This window comes from Dromiciops gliroides, chromosome 5 (assembly GCF_019393635.1).
Source record: "Dromiciops gliroides isolate mDroGli1 chromosome 5, mDroGli1.pri, whole genome shotgun sequence".
In the NCBI taxonomy this organism is placed as follows: domain Eukaryota; kingdom Metazoa; phylum Chordata; class Mammalia; order Microbiotheria; family Microbiotheriidae; genus Dromiciops; species Dromiciops gliroides.
Genome location: NC_057865.1, coordinates 101,015,836 through 101,037,330, shown reverse-complemented (window position 1 = coordinate 101,037,330; position 21,495 = coordinate 101,015,836). Strand labels below are relative to the sequence as shown.

The 21,495-nt window shown below is 37.5% G+C and overlaps 1 protein-coding gene across 1 annotated transcript; it reads left to right on the top strand.

Annotated features, from left to right (window-relative positions):
• Window positions 1–17,172: 17,172 nt before the first annotated feature.
• LOC122729211 (olfactory receptor 2A5-like) lies at window positions 17,173–18,114 on the top strand. The gene has a single exon (XM_043967938.1). The coding sequence runs from the start codon at window positions 17,182–17,184 to the stop codon at window positions 18,112–18,114; it is 933 nt and encodes a 310-aa protein (XP_043823873.1). The 5' UTR covers window positions 17,173–17,181.
• Window positions 18,115–21,495: the final 3,381 nt, after the last annotated feature.

Genomic DNA, 21,495 nt, shown 5'->3' with positions numbered 1-21,495 from the left:
CACCATATTCCTCCTAGAAGCTACTTAGTATTTGTTGAATGATGACTGCGAGATATCATGATGAACAAAAATCAAGAAGCTAAAAGGAGATGATTTTAAGGGGAATGTGAGGAGTCCAGTTTTAGAGTTGATGTTTGTAAAGCAAAGATGAAGCATTTAAGTGGAAGTATTTAACAGGCATATGGAAGTATGGGCCTGATACTATGGAGAGAGGTCCTTTCCTTAAAGGGTAAAGTGATAAGGGCAGTTGAGGTTTAGAAAGCAGAGTATAGAGAAAGGAGGAAAGGACCAAATGTTGAGCACTGAGGAATTTGTCCTATTTAAGGGGTAGGAAAGGAATGAAAAGTCTGAAAATGGGAAAGCAGAAGCAGTCGTAGAGATGAAACAAACCCCAAACAGTGTAGGTAATATCCTGAAAGGGTAGAGGAGGTTAAGAAGAATAAGTAATAAGAAAACTTTGTTGTGTGTAATACTTTTAGGTGGTTCCATAGAAGAATTCAGTTTTTGCATAGTAGAGAGAAGGTAATTCCCACTGCAATGAATCAAAGGATGACAGGTGATGAAGAATTGGAGGCAATAGTTGGAAAGTACATCTTCAAGAAGTTTGACAGTAAAAATAAGAAGAAAAATGGGATGGTAGTTGAAAGGCCTGAAATGAAATGAAACTTTCATTTGTTAGGATAGGTCAAACCTGAGTATGGAGGAAGAAAACAGTAGGGGGAAAGTATGAAGATGTTGGAAAGCTAGTGGGTGATTTATGGATCCAATTCACCCAGATCTCAGGACAGGATCCAAGGCATGGAGAGATTAACCCTCAAAAGGCTTTCAGAAGACAGAACTATAGGAAGGAAATTTTGGTCTATGATGAGTTTTGCCTCTGGTAAAGGGTTGCTTCAGGTTGTTTAAGAAAGAGAAGAATGACTATATGAGACCATATAGAAGCTGGCTGGGAGCAACTAGGTGATACAGTGGATAGATTGCTGGGCCTGGACATCTTTCTGAGTTCAAATCTGGCCTCAGTCACTTATTAGCTGTGTGACCCTGGGCAAGTCACAAACTTATTTGTCTGAGTTCCTCATCGATAAAAAGAACTGAAGAAGAAAATGTCAAACTAGTTCAGTATCTCTGCCCCAAAAACCCCAAATGGGGTCATTAAGAGTCAGATATGACTGAAAAATGACTCAAGAACTAAAGAAATTGGTCAGAGATAGTTCCGACTATGTGCTTTTCAACAGATTTGTGAGTAGAAAAGCTTTATTAACTTGGGATTTTCAGGCTGTTGGCCAAAAAATAAATCTATGGATGGGATATTGGAGAAGATCATAGTCCGTTTATTTAGACACTACCTGAGACTTCATCAATGTACAGAGCTAACAGTAAAGAAAATTCTACCACCAATGCTGGTCACTCAACATGGCAACTAGGTCAACATTCTTCTGTGAGTTTTGTAGGTAGGCCTGCCCCTCTTGGTATTCTCAATGAGCATTGCCATGGACTGTTTCCTTACTGTTGATTAGGCTTTCCCTCCCCCTTCTCTATCGGTCATTACTGTACTGCCATTAACAAGCAGGTTATGACCAGGCTTCCAATATAGCTATACTCTGTTCCTACAGACACCATGCAGTGCTCGATTTTAGAGTCATACCTTTATTATATACTCTACAGTTCCTGGAAAGCCAACTAAATGCTGAAAGGCAGTCATAGGAATAAAAATCTGCCTCATTGAATCCCAACAAACCTAAGCTCTAATAAAGTTAATCCCAGATCAGTTTCTTCATATACCACCATATGTGCACTGTGAGCCTGAGCTATGTGGCTCTATTATAATCCTTTCAAATTCTGAGTTTTCCAGATGTATATCTCACAATATATAGAGTTCTTTCCTACTATTTTAACATTGGTTCATATCCAAATTTTCTTTATCTTCGAAAAAGTTTGTGTTTGAAATAAAGATTTATTTTCCTTAGAATATATAATTTTATTTTTGTGAAAAACCATTGCTTTGGACTTTGGGGATACTTATTTAGGATGTAGAGATAACTTTAAATGACCAAAGCCTTAGGAAATAGATCCTATTAACATTACAGATTTAAATTTGCTTCATCTTGGTTCTGTAACAGACCAGGCTGCTGCTTGAGTGGAAACATATCCAAGATGGGAGAAAGTGAAATAAAAACAGTTATTTTGGGAAAAAATGTTTTCAATTTACTCAAAATTGGTCTGGTCTTTTTTTTAATTCCAAGACTACAGTGTCTCTCAAAAATAGAGTCAGGGCTTTGAACACAGTAGATGTGAATGAATGATAGAAAGACGCTTGACCAAGAGGTGATAGGAAAACTTGGAATGGGAAAAGAGTAGAGAAAGGAAAGAAGAAATGATTCCTGTTAGTAGTAACAGGGGGTGGGGTGCAGAAGTGCCAGAAATGGTGTGAAAATGAAGTGATATGACTAAAGACAGAAGTAGAGATTATCTGGTATGGAGGTATCCCAAGATGGAGAAAGTTGAGTGTTAAGTTGAGGAAGGCCCTGACTGAAAGCTTTACCTCCAAGTCCCAATGTACTAGTCAGAGTTAAGTCTGTCCCTCCCCTCCATAAGCCCTTAGCCAGTTACATAGTCTGTTTTTCTTCTTAGGAGAAGAGGGAGTTGGGTGCTGAACCAGAGACTCTAGACAGAGGACTCAGGGGAAGCAGTGAAATGTACTAGGGTCTCTGTTGGGCTTACTCAGCCTCCCTCCAATGTATGGTAGAAGATAAAACATAATTAAGGGAGAAGATTGCTGGGGCCCCAGTCTGCGGGGTATCTGAAGGAGTCCCTCAGCAACCTTTAGACACTGACTGTGGGCCTCACAGCTCAGCAACCTAGAGTCTCTCCCAAAGGCTCTGTTGGCCCTAAGCATTCTGGACCAAATTCCTTTGAGACTGGGGCTGTTGTAATTAGTGAATGACAAAGTTTTAATGAACTCTGCAAGGAGAGCTTCTTGACACTTTCTTCTCTGAGTCCGAGAATAGTTAATATTCCTTAGAGATCAATTAAAAAGTTATTTTTTTTTCTTTTTGTCAAGATTCCTGAGGGCACGTTTCAGCTTCTTTAATGAAGTCTCTAGCCGATATCTAACTTATAGGCATTGAGAGTTCACTAACTGAAACTACAAGAAGTCTTGGAGGACTAAAAACTTTTAGATGTCAGAACAGCTAGTATCCCTGAGGAGATGGTATTATGGGCATATACCTTCCACTTCCATACCTCTCAGAGTTTATTCCTGGCTTCAGGACAATGAATGAGACCAATTTATTTCAATAAGTATTTGACAAATATTTACAAAGTGCTAAGGATATAAAGATTTCCCCCCCGAAAAACATAATCCCTCCCCTCCTGGAGCTTAAGTTTAAAAGTAGTGATTAGACAACATTTCCATAAAAAAGCTTCATACAAGGTAGAATGTTATAAGTGCAAGGGAAATCAAGACAAAGTCGTCGTCAATTAGAAAACTTCAGCTGGGTATTGAAGTAGTGGGGGGGGGGGAGGAGGGTGGGTGGAATCAGCACAGCTTCAGAAAAGACACAACACATTTGAGTTGAACCCATTAGGAAGAAAAGGATTCCAACAGGAGGCAGAGGAAGAAAGAATGTTTGTCAACTTTGAAATCAAATGACCAAAGAATCACAGGGGATATGCAACCACTGCTAACTCTGAAAAAGAAAATATCAAAGAGTTCACACAGATTATCACCACCACAGTTGACTCAAAAAATAAACAAAGAAATAAATAAACAAACTAATAAAACCAAAATGCTAACAGTGGTTATAATCAAAAGCTTTCTTTATTTTGTTGGAGGAGGGAAACAGACATATGTGCCAGAGCCTGCTCTAAGGGGGGACCTGCTTCATCAAGGCCAAGCCTTGATACATATAACGTGTTTATGCAGTGAGTTGTAGCAGCGACAATGAGGGGTAATGGCAGCAATGAGACATGTTTTATTCATAGCAGGTCTTCATGACCAGAACATGGTTCCTGTAAGTGTTTGTCCAATGTCAGGGACCACCTGGGGCTATTTCTTTTTTTTTTTTTTTTCAGTAAGGCAATTGGGGTTAAGTGACTTGCCCAGGGTCACACAGCTAGTAAGTGTTAAGTGTCTGAGGCTGGATTTGAACTCAGGTACTCCTGATTCCAGGGCCAGTGCTCTATCCACTGCGCCATCTAGCTGCCCCCCACCTGGGGCTATTTCAAAACAATTCTGGGATGTTGCTGTGGCAGAGTTTATCCAGAGGATTAGTGCAAAGGATTGTTGTTATGCCAAGCATAGGGCACAGCTCTCTTGCTGAGCCTTAACTGTGGAAACAGGGTGTCCCATAATAGTAAAAAGATAGGAGTAAAAAGAGAGGGGTGGTTTTGGTATGGGGATCCTAACACGTTCTAGGCAGGGGTGTGCTGGTAAATATTTTAACAATTTTGTTGTTGTTTAATCATGGAACATTTAGTCATGTCCAACTCTTTGTGACCTCTATTGGGGTTTTCATGGCAAAGATATTGGAGTGTTTTTCCATTTCCTTCTCTAGCTCATTTTACAGATGAGGAAACTAAGGCAAAAAAGGTTAAACAGGGTTATACAGCTAGGAAGTATCTGAGGCTTCTTGAATCCAGTCCTAGTACTCTATCCATTGTGCCAACTAGCTGCTCAAACTAGTTGTTTTTTTTTTAGGATTATAAAGTATTTTATTTTTTTTTCAGTTACATGTAAAGATATTTCTCAACTTTTATTTATATAAGCTTTCCAATTTCAGATTTTTCTCCCTCCCTCCCCCCTCCCATGGACAGCAGATAATTTGATATAGGTTTTTATATATATATATATATATAAAATAACTTTAAACATATTTCTGCATTAGTCATGTTATAAGAGAAAAATCAGAGCATTGAGGAAAAACCTCAAAATAGAAAAACAATAGCACTAAAAACAAAAGAAATAGTATGGTTCAATCAGCATCTATACTCCACAGTTCTTTTTTCTGGTTTTGGAGAGCATTTTCCATCATGAGTCCTTTGGAATTATCTTATACTGTTATATTGCTGAGAAGAATCAAGTCTATCATAGTTGATCAATACATAATGTTGATGATACCGTGTACAATGTTCTTCTGGTTCTGCTCATCTCACTCATCATCAGTTCGTGCAACTCCTTCCAGGTTCCTCTGAACTCTTTCGGCTCATTGTTTCCTACAGCACAATAGAATTCTATTACATTCATATACCACAACTTGTTCAGCCATTCTGCAATTGATGGGCAGCCCCTCAACTTCCAATTCTTTGCCACCACAAAAAGAGCAGCTATAAATATTTTTGTACATGTGGGCCATTTTCCCTTTTTATGATCTCTTTGGGAAACAGACACAAAAGTGATATTGCTGGGTCAAAGGGTATGCACAGCTTTGTAGCCCTTTGGGCATAGTTCCAAACTGCTCTCTGGAATGGTTGGCTCAGTTCACAGCTCCACCAACAACGCATTAGTGTTTCAATTTTTCCACATCTCCAACATTTATTATTTTCCATTTTTGTCATATTAGCCAATCTGATAGGTGTCAGGTGGTACCTCAGAGTTGTTTTAATTTGCATCTTTCAAATCAATAGTGATTTAGAGCATTTTTTCATATGGCAATAGATAGCTTTGTTTACTTCATCAGAAAACTGCCTATTCATATCCTCTGACCATTTCTCAATTGGGGAATGACTTGGATTCTTATAAATTTTATTTAGTTCCTGATACTTTATCAGAATAACTGGCCATAAAAATTGTTTCCCAGATTTCTGCTTCCCTTCTAATTTTGGATGCATTGCTTCTGTTTGTACAAAAAACTTTAATTTAATGGAATCAAAATCATTTTGCATTTCATAATATTCTCTATCTCTTGTTTGGTCATAAAATGTTCCCTATTCCAAAGATCTGAAAGGTAGACTATTCCTTCCTCTCTTAATTTACCTATGGTATCACCTTTTATGTCTAAATCATTTACCCATTTTGACCTTGTTTTATATAAGGTGTAAGATGTTGGTCTATGCCTAATTTTTGCCATACTATCTTCCAGTTTTCCCAGCAGTTTTTGTCAAATACTGAATTCCTATCCCAGAAGCTGGAGTCTTTGGGTTTATCAAATAGTACATTTCTAAAGTCATTTACTACTGTGTCTCCTGTGCCTGGCCTATTCCACCGATCCTCCACTCTATTTCTTAGCCATTACCAAATAGTTTTGATGACTGCCGCTTTATAGTAGAGCTTCAGATATGGTACAGCTAACCCACTTTCTTGTGCATTTTTTTTTCATTATTTCCCTTGATATTCTTGACCTTTTGTTTTTCCAGATGAATTTTGTTATTATTTTTTCTTGCTCTATAAAATAATTTTTAGGTAGTTTGATTGGTATAGCACTGAATAAGTAAATTAATTTAGGTAGAATTGTCATTTTTATTATATTAGCTCAGCCTATCTATGAGTGGGTGGGATTACCTTTTTATATTTCTTATTTGTATATAAATTTTAAAAAATAATTTAAGAGGTTCATTTTAAATTAATCTGTGTTTGTTCTTTTCATTTTCTTTACATGGTTGAATACATTGTTTATTTTCTTGACTCTGCTTACTTTACCCCATATCAGTTTTGTAAGTCTTCTCAAGCTTTTCTCTATTCACCATATTGTATCTTTCTTGCATCGCAATAATATTCCATTTCATCCAGATCCACAATTTGTTTAGCCTTCCCAGTTGATGATTATCTACTTTATTTCAGCTCTGTGCTACCACAAAATGTGCTGCTCTTAATATTTTTGTATATATGAAACCTTATTTTTTGTCCTTTGACCTGTTTGGGGTAGTTGCTAAGCATAATAACATAATAATAACATCTTAAAGAGATTATTTATATAGTCAAGAAGAGGTTTACTTTCAGAATAACGCATTCGAGCTTATAAACGAAAACTTATCTTGTTCTTCTGATTAATTAGTGTTTCTCTAAGAATTCCTCCTTGAATTCTCTGTTTAAGAATTTATTGGAAAAAAAGAAAAATAAAAAAGAGAGAAAGAATTTATCGCATTAAATCCTGTCAGAATTCTTCTGGCAAAGGCTGAGTGACTTGTTGTCAGGTATATTTTAAAGGTTAAACTATATAGCCATTACAGTCTTTTACAATTCTGTGAAGCTGAGTATATGGCTCAAATGATTGGGGGCCAAAAATAATGAATTTAATTTTAGATAAGTTAGATATGAGATAATGGAACAAGTTCAGTATAAAGAGAGGTATCATATTTAAAATTCAAAAAGAGAACTTTTAGACTTTTTAATCCACATCCTTTCTCCCCCTGGTTATTTTCCTACCTTTTATGATTTCCTGACACAATTGGTATTATTTTGATATTATTATCCTATTTAGTATTACAAACACAGGACACCCTCTAGCTATATATGAGCCTAATTTCTCCAACCTAAATAATTAAACTTCCATTAAATTGAATTTCCCCTCCTGTTTGAGCATGCATCATCTTAGTTAAGACTTATCTTCAGCCTAATGACCTCTTCATATTTCACAGACTTAAGGACGTCAACAAGACAATAATAATAGAGTTCCTTCTGGGATTTCCTGTTGGTTCAGAGATACAGATATTTCTCCGTAAGATCTTTCTACAGCACTATTTGTTCACTCTGCCAGGGAGTAAGACAATCCTTGGGCTTTCTGCACCCAACTCTCCATACCTTTATGCTTTTTCCTCTCAAATCTCATCATTGTTGATATTTCTTATGCTTTAAATGATATACTAAAAATGTCAAATCTCCTAAACAAAAACAGAACCATCTCTTTTGCTCCCTACATAATACATATTTTCTCTACTTGGCTTTGTCAAGAGCAGAATTTTTCCTCCTGATGGTGAAGTCTTATGAGATTTATGTGGCTATCTGGCACCAATTCAGATACTCTAAAATGAGATTGAGAGTCTTCTCTATTCTATAATTATGTTCTGGGCATGTGGCTCTGTTGTTAGACTCTTCTTTGACACTGTCATTTTTAAGTACTTGACCTCCCACTCCAGTCACCTGGAAGAACAATAGAAAATCCTCTCCCTGTTCTACAGTCTCTTCAACCCATCAATGAATCCCTTGATCTATGGACTGAGGAATACAGATTGAAGGGGGCTCTGTGAAGAGTGATGGGAAAAGAGAGGACATGGTGAATGAGTATATAGGGAGTGTCCAGCAGGTAGCCTCATTGTCTCCCTTGACTCTTCTCTTTTGCATGCCCCATATGTCCAATCAGTTGCCAAATCTTTTATACACATATATGTACACATGTACACAATATACACATACACATACATATGCATATTCACCTACATGATCTCTCACATAAGTTCCCTTCTATGTATATATGACTACTCTACTGACTCTGGTCCTCATCATCTCTAGCCTGAATTATTACACTATCCTTCTAGCTGATCTCCCTACCTCATCTCTCCCCACTTCAATCTGTTCTCTGTCCAGCTGTCAAAGTGATCTTCTTAAAGCACAGCTAAAATCATGTGATCTCTCCTCCCCCTTAAATAAATCCCCATGGCTCCTTACTGCCTCTAAGATAAAACTTCAAGTCCTTTGTTAGGCATTTAAAGCTCTTCACCATATTGTTGCTTTTATACTTTTCTCATCTTCTTACATTCTACTAACCTCTATCCACTTTATGGTTTATCTATATGGGCCACATGTTCTTTGCATGACACTTCATTTCCCATCTCCATCTTTACCCTGGCTGTCCCCTGGTGCTTGCTTCCCTCTCAGTTTCTGACTCCTGGAATCCTAAACTTATTATAAGGAGTACTTCAAGAGGCCTCTACTCTAGGAAGCCTTTCCTCTTCCCTTCCAACTCCCAGTTACTATCACTGTTCTTAAGTTCTTTTCCATCAACTCTGTATTTGTCTTATAAGTTCTGATATATATATATATATACATATACATATATATACACACACATGTGTGTGCACACATGTGTACATACAAATATACACTTACATTGATATATCTGTGTCTACACATATGTATACACAGATATTTTGTTATTGTTGAGTCATTTCATTTGTGTTTGACTCTTTATGATGGATATAGGGTTTTCTTGGTAAAGATGCTGGAGAGATTTATCATTTCCTTCTCTGGCTCATTTTATAGATAAAGAACTGACAAACAGAATTGGGTGACTTGTCCAGGTTCACAGAGCTAGTAAGTGTCTGAGACCATATTGGAACTCAAGAAGATGAATCTTCCTGACTCCAGGTATGACTGAAGTCACTGGATTTGCCTGAGAAAGATGGTAAAATTGGCAAATTTTTCAAGTTATTTTCTTGGCTGTGAGTCTAAGTATAATTCGACTCATACCACTGTACCACCTAGCTGTGCACACATACACATATGTACCATAACCATAGATTCACATGTGGCACATGTGTACATATGTGTATGTGCATACACATGCTTATGCACACATGTGTGTATGCATACACATATAATAGATATATGTGTGTATGGCCTACCCAGTTGGAATGTAAGCTCATTGGGGACAAGGACTATTTTCGCATTTTTAAAAAATAGATAGTGCTGAGCACTTAGGAATGGTGATAACATCATCATCTGGGTGATGCATTGGTTACAAAGATAGAACTGGACTCAAGAATATCTGAGTTCAAATTCTGCCTCAGATACTTCCAAGATGTGTGAACCTGGGCACGTTCATTTAAACTCTTCTGCCACAAGGTGATTTGTTTTGGTTGACTATAATTTTTGGGAAAAAGGAAGATTTATTGGAGGAATAGAATCATTACAAGTGATAGCTATATAACAAAAAGAAAAATAGAAATAAAACATAAATAATAGAAATACAGGTGAGGAAATAGAAGTCCAGAAAGCAGAAGCAACTCCATCAAGATCATAAACTGAGCTAATGGCAGAGCTGGATGTACCTCGCTTAGCCTTTAGTATTTGATATCTTTATAAAAACAACCCTTTGTCATGGCTACATCCACAGGATTTTTAAAATTTAGAGTTACATTGAACTACATTATATCAGCATGTGTGGTCCTGAGATTTCCTGAGCTGTGTTGCCAAATCCATCTTGTTATTATCCCACAGATAAGAGGTCAAGATTAGTCATCCACTCTGAGAAAAATCTGTTTTTATAGTGTTGTCCTCCTTTACCGATGGGGAAAATTCAGAGTTTCCCTTAACTGAAAAAGAGGAAAGCTTTCCAAAGGCAAACTTTTCTCATTGATTTGTGCCCCCTACCAAATTCTCATGGAAGTAGAGTCTAACAAACTCCTTTGGGATTATTTGACTCTTCTTTCTACTTTAAAGATCCTCTATACTGACTCCCTGACATGCTTCCCACATTCTCTGCTGACCTTGGATCCTGGCCCCAATCTCTGAGATGTGGAAATTGGAATGGTTTTCTAATATAAGGATCCTGGATTCAAATTCACTTGTCTATCAGCTTAGGTTCAAGGGAGGAGGGTGGGGACAGTCAGTGTTTGTTTTTAGTTTTGTTTTTGTTTTTTCAGGGCAATGAGGGTTTAAGTAACTTGCCCAGGGTCACACAGCTAGTTAAGTGTCCAGTGTCTGATCCTGGATTTGAACTCAGGTCCTCCTGAATCCAAGGCCAGTGCTTTATCCACTGCACCACCTAGCTGCCCCCAGGACAGTCAGTGTTAAGAAAGAGAACATGAACTATAGGTGTTAGTGTCCATTTCATCAAGTAAGGTTAACAGATGGTCTCTGTCTCACCCAACTCCCAAATAATCTATTTGAAAAGAGTGTTCTGGTCATGGTGCTGAGTTTAAGGATCTGAAACATCACATGTATTCACTGAACTATAAGTCCAAATACTTGGGGAAAACAATTTGCGATGTGGTCTCCAGAGTATGACTTGTAATCACTTGGGCTTTCTCTATATGTATCACTTAGTATGCCACCTGCTTCAGATCTCCTCCCCAGATCCCCACAGAGACAGACTAGCATTCCTGGTTCCTCCAAAAGGAGAAAGTGGCTGTGTGTGGTCTCCTTTGAACACTCCTCCTCAACAGAATTCTCAGGAGTACCTGGGGATGGGGAGGAGTACGGTTGGCTAGAGGATAAAATCTTTACTTATGGTCCTTTATTGTATAGAATTCCAGGGATACCTCCACAGCCTCCCTCAGGTTGGGGAGTGATTCCATTTCAGGGGTTCATCTCCCCTAAAATTGTTAGAGGGTGGAGAATTTTCAGACCCAGCTTAAAATTCTTTCCCAACCTATGTAAGTAGAGGTCTAGTTTTGAAATCAGACCTCAGCATACACCATTGTAAGTATGTTCCTTTTGTACTGGAAGTTATTGAAGAGGGGGAAGTGGGGTCACCATGGACAACTGAAGTCACTGCATTTGCCAGGGGGAGATGGTGCAACTGGCAAATTCTGCAACTTGTCTTTCTGGCTACGAGTGCAAATACAATTTGAGTCAGAAACTATTCCCTAGGATAATAGCCTATTATCATCCTTTAGGTATATGATCTTCTGACTCTTCCTATGTGGCATCATAGGAAACAGAGTGATAGAGGTTTAAAGATAAATTAGTTCATTTTATGAGACTGGGAACCAGAGAAATGAAGTGACTTCCTTTTAGTAAGTAATATGTAACTGAGTTGGGGAGAGCTGAGATTTAAATTAAGATTCTCTGATTCCTCATTTGGGGCTCTACCCAGTGCTTGGCTTTGGATTCTCCTCCACAGTAAATTCTGGGTGGTACCAATCACTGAAGGGTAGGTCAGTTTCTATGTCAGTGAAGAGCCAAGGAGGAATAAGAGAACTTAAGATCAGATGAGGGTCTTTGGGATATTCTGTTATTTCCCTAACAACTCAATCTAAGAGTGAGGAATTTTATCCACATATCCCAGCAGATGATTATTCCTAAACTGCTTCTAGTATTGACTGCATACCTGAAGCCTCTACAAGACAATAATAAAAATAAGTATGAACCCTTCTGTAGCTGTGACATAGTGGGGGAAAGTGACTTCAGCTCAAAGATCTTAGGCTTGAATCTTAGACCTGTAATTTACTAACTGGAAAGTGCATTCTCTAGATCTTAGATCCCTTATCTTTAAAACTAAAGCATTGGGCTATATGATGTCTAATATCCTTTCTACCTCTGACAACCTATAAAACCTCCTCTCTATAATCCAGGAGTGAGGTAGACCTACCTCTGTTAAAAGCATGATAGTGTTAATTGCTACATACCCATTGCAAATACCCTTGCTTTTGTTTCTTGTGATCCCTTTAACATGGTAAATTTTTCAAAGCTAAAGTTAAAAACTGACAATAAGTGTTATAATGAAGCAGGAAGAAAAAGGCAAGTGTATGTGAGGATGAAACCAGAAAGTGAGAAAAATATCTGCAAAGTGGAGAATGCATCTGTTTTCCCACCTAAAGCTGTGGAAATGATTTTTCATAATTTGTTGCCTGTCTGTGTTGGTGAAGTACATTAAGAACTCAGAGATAGAACCTCCAGTCTTGGAAACTGAACAGGAGTGTTTTACAAGAGAGAAGGGAAAGTTCATGATGAAACGGGGATAAATGGTTCCATTTTAAAAAAATGAAGAAGAGGAGAGAGTTTGGGTGGAAAGAAGACAAGTGCATTGTAAGACATTATGGGAAACCTCACTTGATATTCCTGGTTCTTAGTGCTTTTGCTCTATTTCCAATTATTATGTATATATCTGTTCATGTGGTATATCTCCTCAGCAAACTCCTTGAGGGAACAATTTGTTTTCAGTTTGTCTTCAAATCCCCTAGAATGTAGCACAATGTCTTGCCCATATTTAATCAATTAAATTCTCAATGAATTGAAATGAATTAGAGAAATAAGAGAAATGGAGAACTTGGAAATGCCTGTGTTAATGAAGATAGACTTTAGTTGAAGTGTCACCTTCTCCAAAATGTCCTTCCCAGTCTCCTGACTCCAAGCTATTTCATTTATTGTCCCACATTCCTGTAATTCTCTCCCTTATTATCTCTATCTCCTAATTTCCATGACTTCTCTCAAGCCTTAAAGTACCACCTTCTACAAGAAGTCTTTCCTAGTCCTCCTTCTCTCTAAGACTACCCCCAGTTGAGCTAGTATATCTTGTTTGCATATAATTGTTTGCATGCTATATTCTCCATGAGACTGTGAACTTCTTTTGAACAAAGACTGTCTTTTGCCTCTCTTTGTATTCTCAGCGATTAGTACAGTGTCTGGTCAATAGTAGTTGTTTAACAAATTCTACTTGACTTGAGTCAAAAGAGCAGTAAGGATGGAAATTAAATTTTCACATTATTGAGAAGTGAGTGAGTAGTGAAGAAGAAGCAGGAAGGGAATATACATTGTCTTTATCAGAAATGTAGCAGAGAAAAGCATGTAACCTGAGGGGATAGTAGAATGGGGAGATTTTAGGACAGAAGAGACATGTTTTCATTTGTCAGAAAAAAAGAAGGAGCCAACAAAGCTAGTTTGAAGATATTTAGCAAAGAGTGAATGATTTATAGAAAGAAATGTTGCATGGGATGGGAACAATGACACACATAGCTTTGACCTTTAGAACCTCTAACTCCTCTGAGAAAGTAAAGAGGACCTAGAGAATGTTCAGGTCAGGTGGAGTAGAGTTGAGGGAATTCTCATGGAGTAGTCTCGATCCTTTTAGAAAAGTAGGAGGTGAGGTCATCTGCTAAGAATGGATCAAGATTGAGGCTTGCAGATTGAACAGAAAGATTAGAATAACTAATCTGGGGAATGAAATAGCAAACCAATATATGAAAACATTGTGGAAAAGCAATGAGGATTCAACTAAATGTTTATAGCACAAACAAAAGAAAGGGAGTGCTTGACACTTTGATAGAGAACTACAATGATGGGGAAAGTGTAATATAATCTGATGGCATGAACTAAAGACAGAGATGCTGTTAAGCAATGGCAGAAGAGCAATTGGACTAGATATGGCAGTGAAGAGCATCATACTAACTATTCTAGGTTGTTCTTAGAGTTAGGAAAATTGGGAGGAAGAATCACTTCCCCCACAGTAGATTCACAGGGATGTGATATTCTTAGAAGACTTTCAGGATTGTTTGTACTAGGGAATAGAAGGAAATTTTGAGGCATGTCAAGAATATAGGAAAGTCTGCCAAGGTAGAGATTGCCTTCCAGGGAGAACAGAGATAGGAGCTTGCATTAGTTTAAACAGGGATGGATTAGAACTATGGAGAGACTGGACTGAATTGACTCAGGGGGAATGAAAGTATGAGAGGAGATATTAGGGGAAGGGTGTTTTTGCCTGTGTCTGTAGATTAGAATAATATGAATTTGGAGAGCAGTATGTTGAGAAGTAGAGGGAAAAAAACATGATAGATATGAGAAGTCAGTCTTAAGTTTCTAAATGGGATGGTCTTTTTTTGTCCTCAAGTGGTCTCAGAGCTTTGTAGATAGTAGGCAAAGTCTCCTGGGGATCAGAAACTTGCCTTCCCTATGCAGTCCTAGAGTAAGTCTATACTTACTTGCTATTCGACCTTAGGTAATTTAACCAGTCAACCTTAGCTTTCTCATCTGCAAAATAGTGATAACATTTTCATTATTTATAGCATTTTTTTTATTTGTTTGTTTGTTTCTTTGCTTGTTTGTTGTTGGGGGGCAATAAGGGCTAAATGACTTGCCCAGGGTCACACGGCTAGTGTCGTGTCTGAGGGTGGATTTGAACTCAGGTCCTCTTGAATCCAGGGCCAGTGCTTTATCCACTGTGCCACTTAGCTGCCCCTGCTTATAGCATTATTCATAAGTTGTGAGAACATAGGATCATAAATTTCAAGTTAGATGGGAGATCAGAATTCATTGAGTTCAATATCCTTACTTTACAGATGAGTAAACTGACACATGATCATTGTCACCCACAGAATTCAGTGTCAGGACATATCCAAACTGAGATCCTCTGACCCAGAGTTTTGCAACCTTTCCATTACATCACACCACTTAAATAAGATAATTATGTAAAAAACTTTGCAAATTGTAGAGCGTTACATAGATGTCAGTTATTAAATATATTTTTGTTGATAGAGTGTCATGGATCACACTCTTTCCTTGCTGAACTATTGATTCTAAGAGTTAATATTCAAAATAACACAATTTAAAAACAATACATTCTTTTCCAGTTGATTGAAGTCTTTATGCACAAGTATTTTTTCTGTTCTTTTTAGCACTAAACTTTCCTATGAATCTAAGATCACCTTATGCTTTTAAAGGTATTGCCCCTTTCAAAGATGAACACTTTGATTCCTGAAAGGAGTAAAACAAGAACTTTGATGTAATAGAAACTCTAAAAATATGAATATAAAGAAATATGGTTGTCAAGGTAGAATTAAATAATTTGAGAATGAAAATGAATTGTGATAAAATTTTAAAGACTTCAGTCATCTTTTAAAAGATGTAGAGCAATGTTTTATTTTACTGTGAATAGTTTGATGGTCCAAAGGTACAGATAAATATTTTTTATTTATTAAGATATATGAATATGAGGAGTTTCAAAGTCATAGAATATGATGGAGAACCACATAGAGAACTAATTAATGATTGGAACTGCAAGGCTACCTCATTTCATTTCAATTTACCTGATGATTTAAAAGAGTAAAACTTGAAAAAAATCATAGTTGTTTTTATTAGGGAAATTCCATGAGTTTTTACCTGCTAAGTGAAAGGAGAATCACTGAATGGCATGAGTCTTATTTAAATTTTTGAAAATAAGCTGAGATAGGGGCCAAGTCTGTCTGGTATGGTGAATGGAAGGCAAGGAACTGACAGGAGAGAAAGACTCAGTATGGAGTTAAAAGGTAGCTTTGCCAATGCTATTTGAAGAAACGAGTAGCCTAAGATGATTGGAAGGCAGCTTACTACTTGAAGATGAAGAAACATGAGACTTTTCACAAGTTCCTATTGCTGTTTGTTGCCCCTTTCTGATTTGAGAAGGTAGCACACTGTTGGGCCTGAAGTCAGGAAGATTCATTTCCTGAGTTCAAATCTGGTCTCAGATACTTACTAGCTGAGTGACCCTGGGCAAGTCACTTTACTCTGTTTGCTTCAGTTTCCTCTTCTGTAAAATGAGCTGGAGAAGGAAAAGACAAATGACAAATCTTTGCAAAACAAAACAAAAACCCACAAAAAACCAAATTGGGTCATGAAGAGTCGGACAGCACTGAAATAACTCCACAACAAAATCTAATTGAGAAAGAAAAGCAGGTTTTGCCCCTCCTTTGCAATATAGGAAGAGATCCTGATATCTAACTGGATGATGCAGATTCCTGGAGAACGAAGCCTTCTTGATTAGGAAGGTTTGCCTTGCCCATTGAGTCAAGTGTAACTCTTCTTTTGTGAGCTCTGTTTGTTAAAATTTGATCCTAGAACATAGCATCCTGATAAGTGAATAACTAGCTAAGTGGAATTGTTAAGTCTAGTATAAAGAGATACAACCTGATGAGTTTTCCAGTTCTCTAGCTACTCCAGCTTAAAGCTCTTTTTATTTCTTTAGTATTTTACTTTCTGCAATTACACATAAAACAATTAACAACTATTTTTAAAAATTTGAGTTCCACATTCTTTCCCTTCCTCAGTGCCATTTCTTTCTCCAGTGGATTAAGGCAAACAGAATTTGAGTGACCTGTCCAGGGTCATACAGCTAGTGTCTGAGACTGGATTTGAATTCATGTCTTCCTCACTACAGACCCAGTGCTCTATGCACTGCATTATCTAGTTACCCTTTTAAGTGGTGAATAGGGAGAGTGTATTTTCTATCCGAAGTTATCCCCCAAGAAATATAACTCCAAGGAGGTGATCTTTTCCAGACTTTCCAGTGTGAGGGTAGGTTGAAATGTGTGATAAAAAAGAGAGAGCAAATTGCTGTTAAAAAGCTCACAAAAGAGGCGTGAGGCACTTCAATGGATAGAAATACTTCACTAGAGATATAACAAAATAAATGCTTTAACATTTGGCTAAGTATAGAATGTCATTTGAACTTTGAATCAATTTAGGTTTTGTTCAATAATGGATATCTATCTTCATTTATTCCTCAGCTGCTTTACTGTGTTCTTTGGGAATGGAAAAAATTCTGTCATAAAAGCATGGAGAACAATCAAACACTGATCACAAAATTCATCCTTCTAGGATTTCCTATTGGCCCTGAGATGCAGCTATTCCTTTTTATCATTTTCTCTCTGCTTTATATTTTCACCCTTCTGGGAAACTCAGTGATATTAGGCCTCATCTGTTTGGACTTCCGACTTCACACTCCTATGTACTTCTTCCTCTCACATTTGGCTATTGTTGACATCTCCTATGCATCCAACAATGTACCAAAGATGCTGGCAAACTTTCTTAACAAAGATAGGACCATCTCATTTGGTCCATGTATAACACAGACCTTTTTATACATGGCTTTTGCCCACACAGAATGTCTTATCTTGGTGGTGATGTCCTATGATCGCTATGTGGCAATATGTCACCCCCTCAGATACACTGTCATCATGAACTGGAGATTGTGTATCACCTTAGCCATTATTTCCTGGCTATTTGGCTCCTTGCTGGCCCTTGTCCATGTGCTTCTTCTCCTGAGGCTGCCCTTTTGTGGACCCCAGGAAGTCAATCATTTCTTCTGTGAACTCCTGTCTGTGCTCAAGCTTGCCTGTGCAGACACCAGGCTAAACCAACTTGTGATTTTTACTGCTTCTGTATTTATTCTAGTTGGGCCCCTACTCTTGGTCCTGGTCTCCTATATGCACATTCTCCGTGCCATCATGCGCATCCAATCTGGGGAAGGGAGAAAGAAAGCCTTCTCCACCTGTTCTTCTCACCTCTGTGTGGTTGGCCTCTTCTTTGGCAGTGCCATTGTCATGTACATGACTCCTAACAGCAGTCACCCTGAAGAACAGCAGAAAATCCTCTCTCTATTTTATAGCCTCTTCAATCCTACACTAAACCCCCTGATCTACAGCCTGAGGAATTCAGAGGTGAAAGGTGCTCTCAGGAGAGCACTAGGGAAGGACAGATCAATGTGAGGAACTGCATAGAGAATCTGTGTATCAAAGGAGTCGTTCCATTTGAAAAGTAGGGACATCATTTATTCTGATATTTGCAACTCTTGTCAGCAATAGTGCTTATACATCCAATCAAACAGAATTTTCTAAATACCTTCCATATATCAGAAAAGCCTCAGCACAGCCCTGGTTCAAAAGAAGCTGCAAGTTTTCTCTGATCCCCCACCCATACACCTTTATCCTCCCCATGGTACCTAGTGTAAAGAATTAATTGTGATTTGGGCTTTCCATGTCCACATCTTTGCTTCATTATGGTCACACTGAAAAGACAATCTTAAAAGCCATGCCATGTTATTATCCAGAAGCTGGCCAGCTTGCAGCTGCAGAGCCGCCTGTTAGTTCTGTCAATCAAAGTTGCCAGCCAGTTAGCTTGGGGATGTGTATGTGGATGGCCCTGTTTCCGGTTTCATGGGAGGCTTCAGAGGGGAAAAAAAAAAGCCTGGGAGGAGAGCAAACGCTTGGTCACCTGGGAGTGAGGGAGAGAGTAGCTGGGGTGTTTTCAGCTTTGGACCAAGCCAGGAGACATGGCACATTCTCCTTAGAGCTGCGGATTCCACCTAGTGGTGAGTTTTGTGTTGTTGAAGCTAGGCTAACTCTTTGGGCTAGCTGGGCTGGAGGCAGGTTTGGGGTGCCTAGGGTCTTTTTACCCTAGAGATTCAGATTCTAACTATCTGGGAAGTGGCACATATTTTTTCCTTTTCTCTTTCCCCTTTCTCATTGTCCCTAACTCTATTAACTTCACCTGTGTTATAGATTTGTTCCCCTTAATAAAACCTGTTTTGTTTGTTGAAAAAAGGCTGTTAATCTCCTTTCTTACCCTAAAATTACAATGAGCCACCCAATTAACTCTCCCCATACTAAATTTGGCCCTTACACTAGATCTTCTATAAATATTAGAATTCTAAATTTATATTTCTCCCATTTAAGTATTTTATAACCATCTCAAGGCTATACTAGAAATAATTAAACAAGGGTAGAAAAATTCCTAGAACTTGAGAAATACAAAAAGCAGAGGCATTCTAGAATGAGCATCATTTCATCTGGGAACTTTCAAAATGTCCCTTAGCTTCCTCTGGATGAGAAATAGGCTTACTCAGTAAACTCTAATTTTGTTTGACAAAGAAGGCCCAGAATAGCAGCTCCATCCTTGTACTTCATACTCTTCTTCAGTAGACTGGACCAATAATAAAAGAATAAGGGAATGGAGATTTGAGCCATCTGAATGGATGCAGAACAGCACTGCCATAGAGAAAGGGTGTTTCTTTATATGGTTTATTTTTGGGTTTGTTTTTAGATGAGTTTCAGTTTTAGTTCTTTCCATTTTGGGGTCACTTTCTTAGAAAGTGAGTCATATCCTTTCAAAGAAAATATCACAATGCTTTGAATGTCAGGGGGAAATGGTATATCAGAATTGGAATCCAAAGGTCTGTTTTCAAAGCTGGTTCTAGTGCTATTCCCCTTGATATTGCTCTGCCTCTGATACGATGCTATTCAAAAAGGCTGAGACTTTTGAAGAAGTGTTAAAATGTTTGAAAATGAAATGTTATTTTATGTTTCCCAGGAATGACAAGATGGACCAAAAACAATATATTAAAATAAATCTGTGGGAGGGAGTTTAGTAATTCTCTCTCCTATTTATTTTCAGCTTGCCCAAAAGATAGGACAATAAAAACCAGTTAATATCCCTGGCACAAATCAATGGGGAAATCTAGAGGATAAGTGCAAATTTTATTTTGAAACTGATCAGTTTAATTAAATAAAAGGCATACTGCATTTATTGGATTGATTTGGGAAGCAGCCAAATCCTTTTTTAAAAGGGGAATTAAAGGGAGAAAAAGATGTTTTGGGTGGCTTATTTTCAATGCAGAATGGAGAAATAAAAGCCAAGCAGGTGATGTTGAAACATATTACAATTTGGAAGTGCAAAACTTTTATGTAGTAGAATCCTTCTCCTCAAGTTTCAAGGAACAAATGTTGATTAGCATCTAATTGTGAGAAGTTTCCAAGACAATAAAGGAGATTTATTATTGAAAACACAACAAAATCTGTCATTTTCACCCATAGAAGCTGAAAGTTCCTTCGGACTATGCATAAAGAAGGAGAATTTTAGAGGAAATTCATTGAATTACTAACACCATTACTTTCTGTGATGTTAGAAAAACTAGCCTGCTGTCTATACTTGGCAAATTGTGGTAACTATATGTTACATATGAATATATGAATGATGAGGAAATTTGGGGGGGTAGAGAGGCGAATAGATGAGTCTCTGATTCAGAAATCTTAGAAAATATAAATTTACTGTTACAGATTTATTTTAATCCTTCCATCTTTTATATTTTATGACATATCAGTACCTGATAGTACTGATACTATCAAAGATGTTAGATCTGGAAACTCAGCATCCCATGTTTCATAGAATATTATGTAAAATCACCAGGACATTTCAGAAGAAAATTTAATGGTCATGAAAGAAATAGGTGGTTCATGATTTTTGGTTACTCTCTGAAGGTGACCTATGTAGAATCAGATATAACAATTGGAACATATGCTCTTACTGGACATGTATGTATCCAAAATATGATGGAGAATCACTGTATCATATTAATACTCATAAGCACTATGCATTATCTACTTGTTTGTGTGGGAATGGCTGACATTGGCAGAAAAGCAAATCTGGGAAGATTTTCCAGATACCCTATAGTACTCAAAAGGAAACAAAAGGATTGGGGGTAGGGCACAGTCAGGTGATTTTTTTTTTACTGTTTCTTCCATTTAGAGGTTGGACCTTTTGAGAGCAAAGGAAGATATGAAAGAAACATAAAAAAATTAGTTTTATAGATAGTACAGAAGATCAGGAATTGGTTTTCTGGACTTTGGATTAAGATTTTGAAATGATGGTCACAGCGTACTGTCCTACCTTCCTTTTTTCAGTGTATTTATACCTCAGAAATTGTCAGGTTTCAAATCAGGGTTTGATGCATTGTTTTGCTGATCACCTAAACTTAAGAGAGTAATGGAAAATATTAATAATTCATATTTGAATTAAAAGGGTGTTAGGTGTATATTTTTCCCCAGAGAGTTGTTAAACATTTATCAGCACATTGCTAGCTTCCTCCCTCCAGTTTCAATGCTATCCAATCCATTCTCCATATAGTTGTGAAAATATACTTTCTAAAACATATATCTGGCATTACTTATTAAGCTTCAATTACTACCTATTGTTTCTAGGATATACAAAATTAACATAGAATAATGCAAAATTATTTTCTTGAAACCAAAAGGCTTCAAAAATTTGGTTTTAATCCTATAATATATTTCCATATTTCACATTGCTACTCTTTA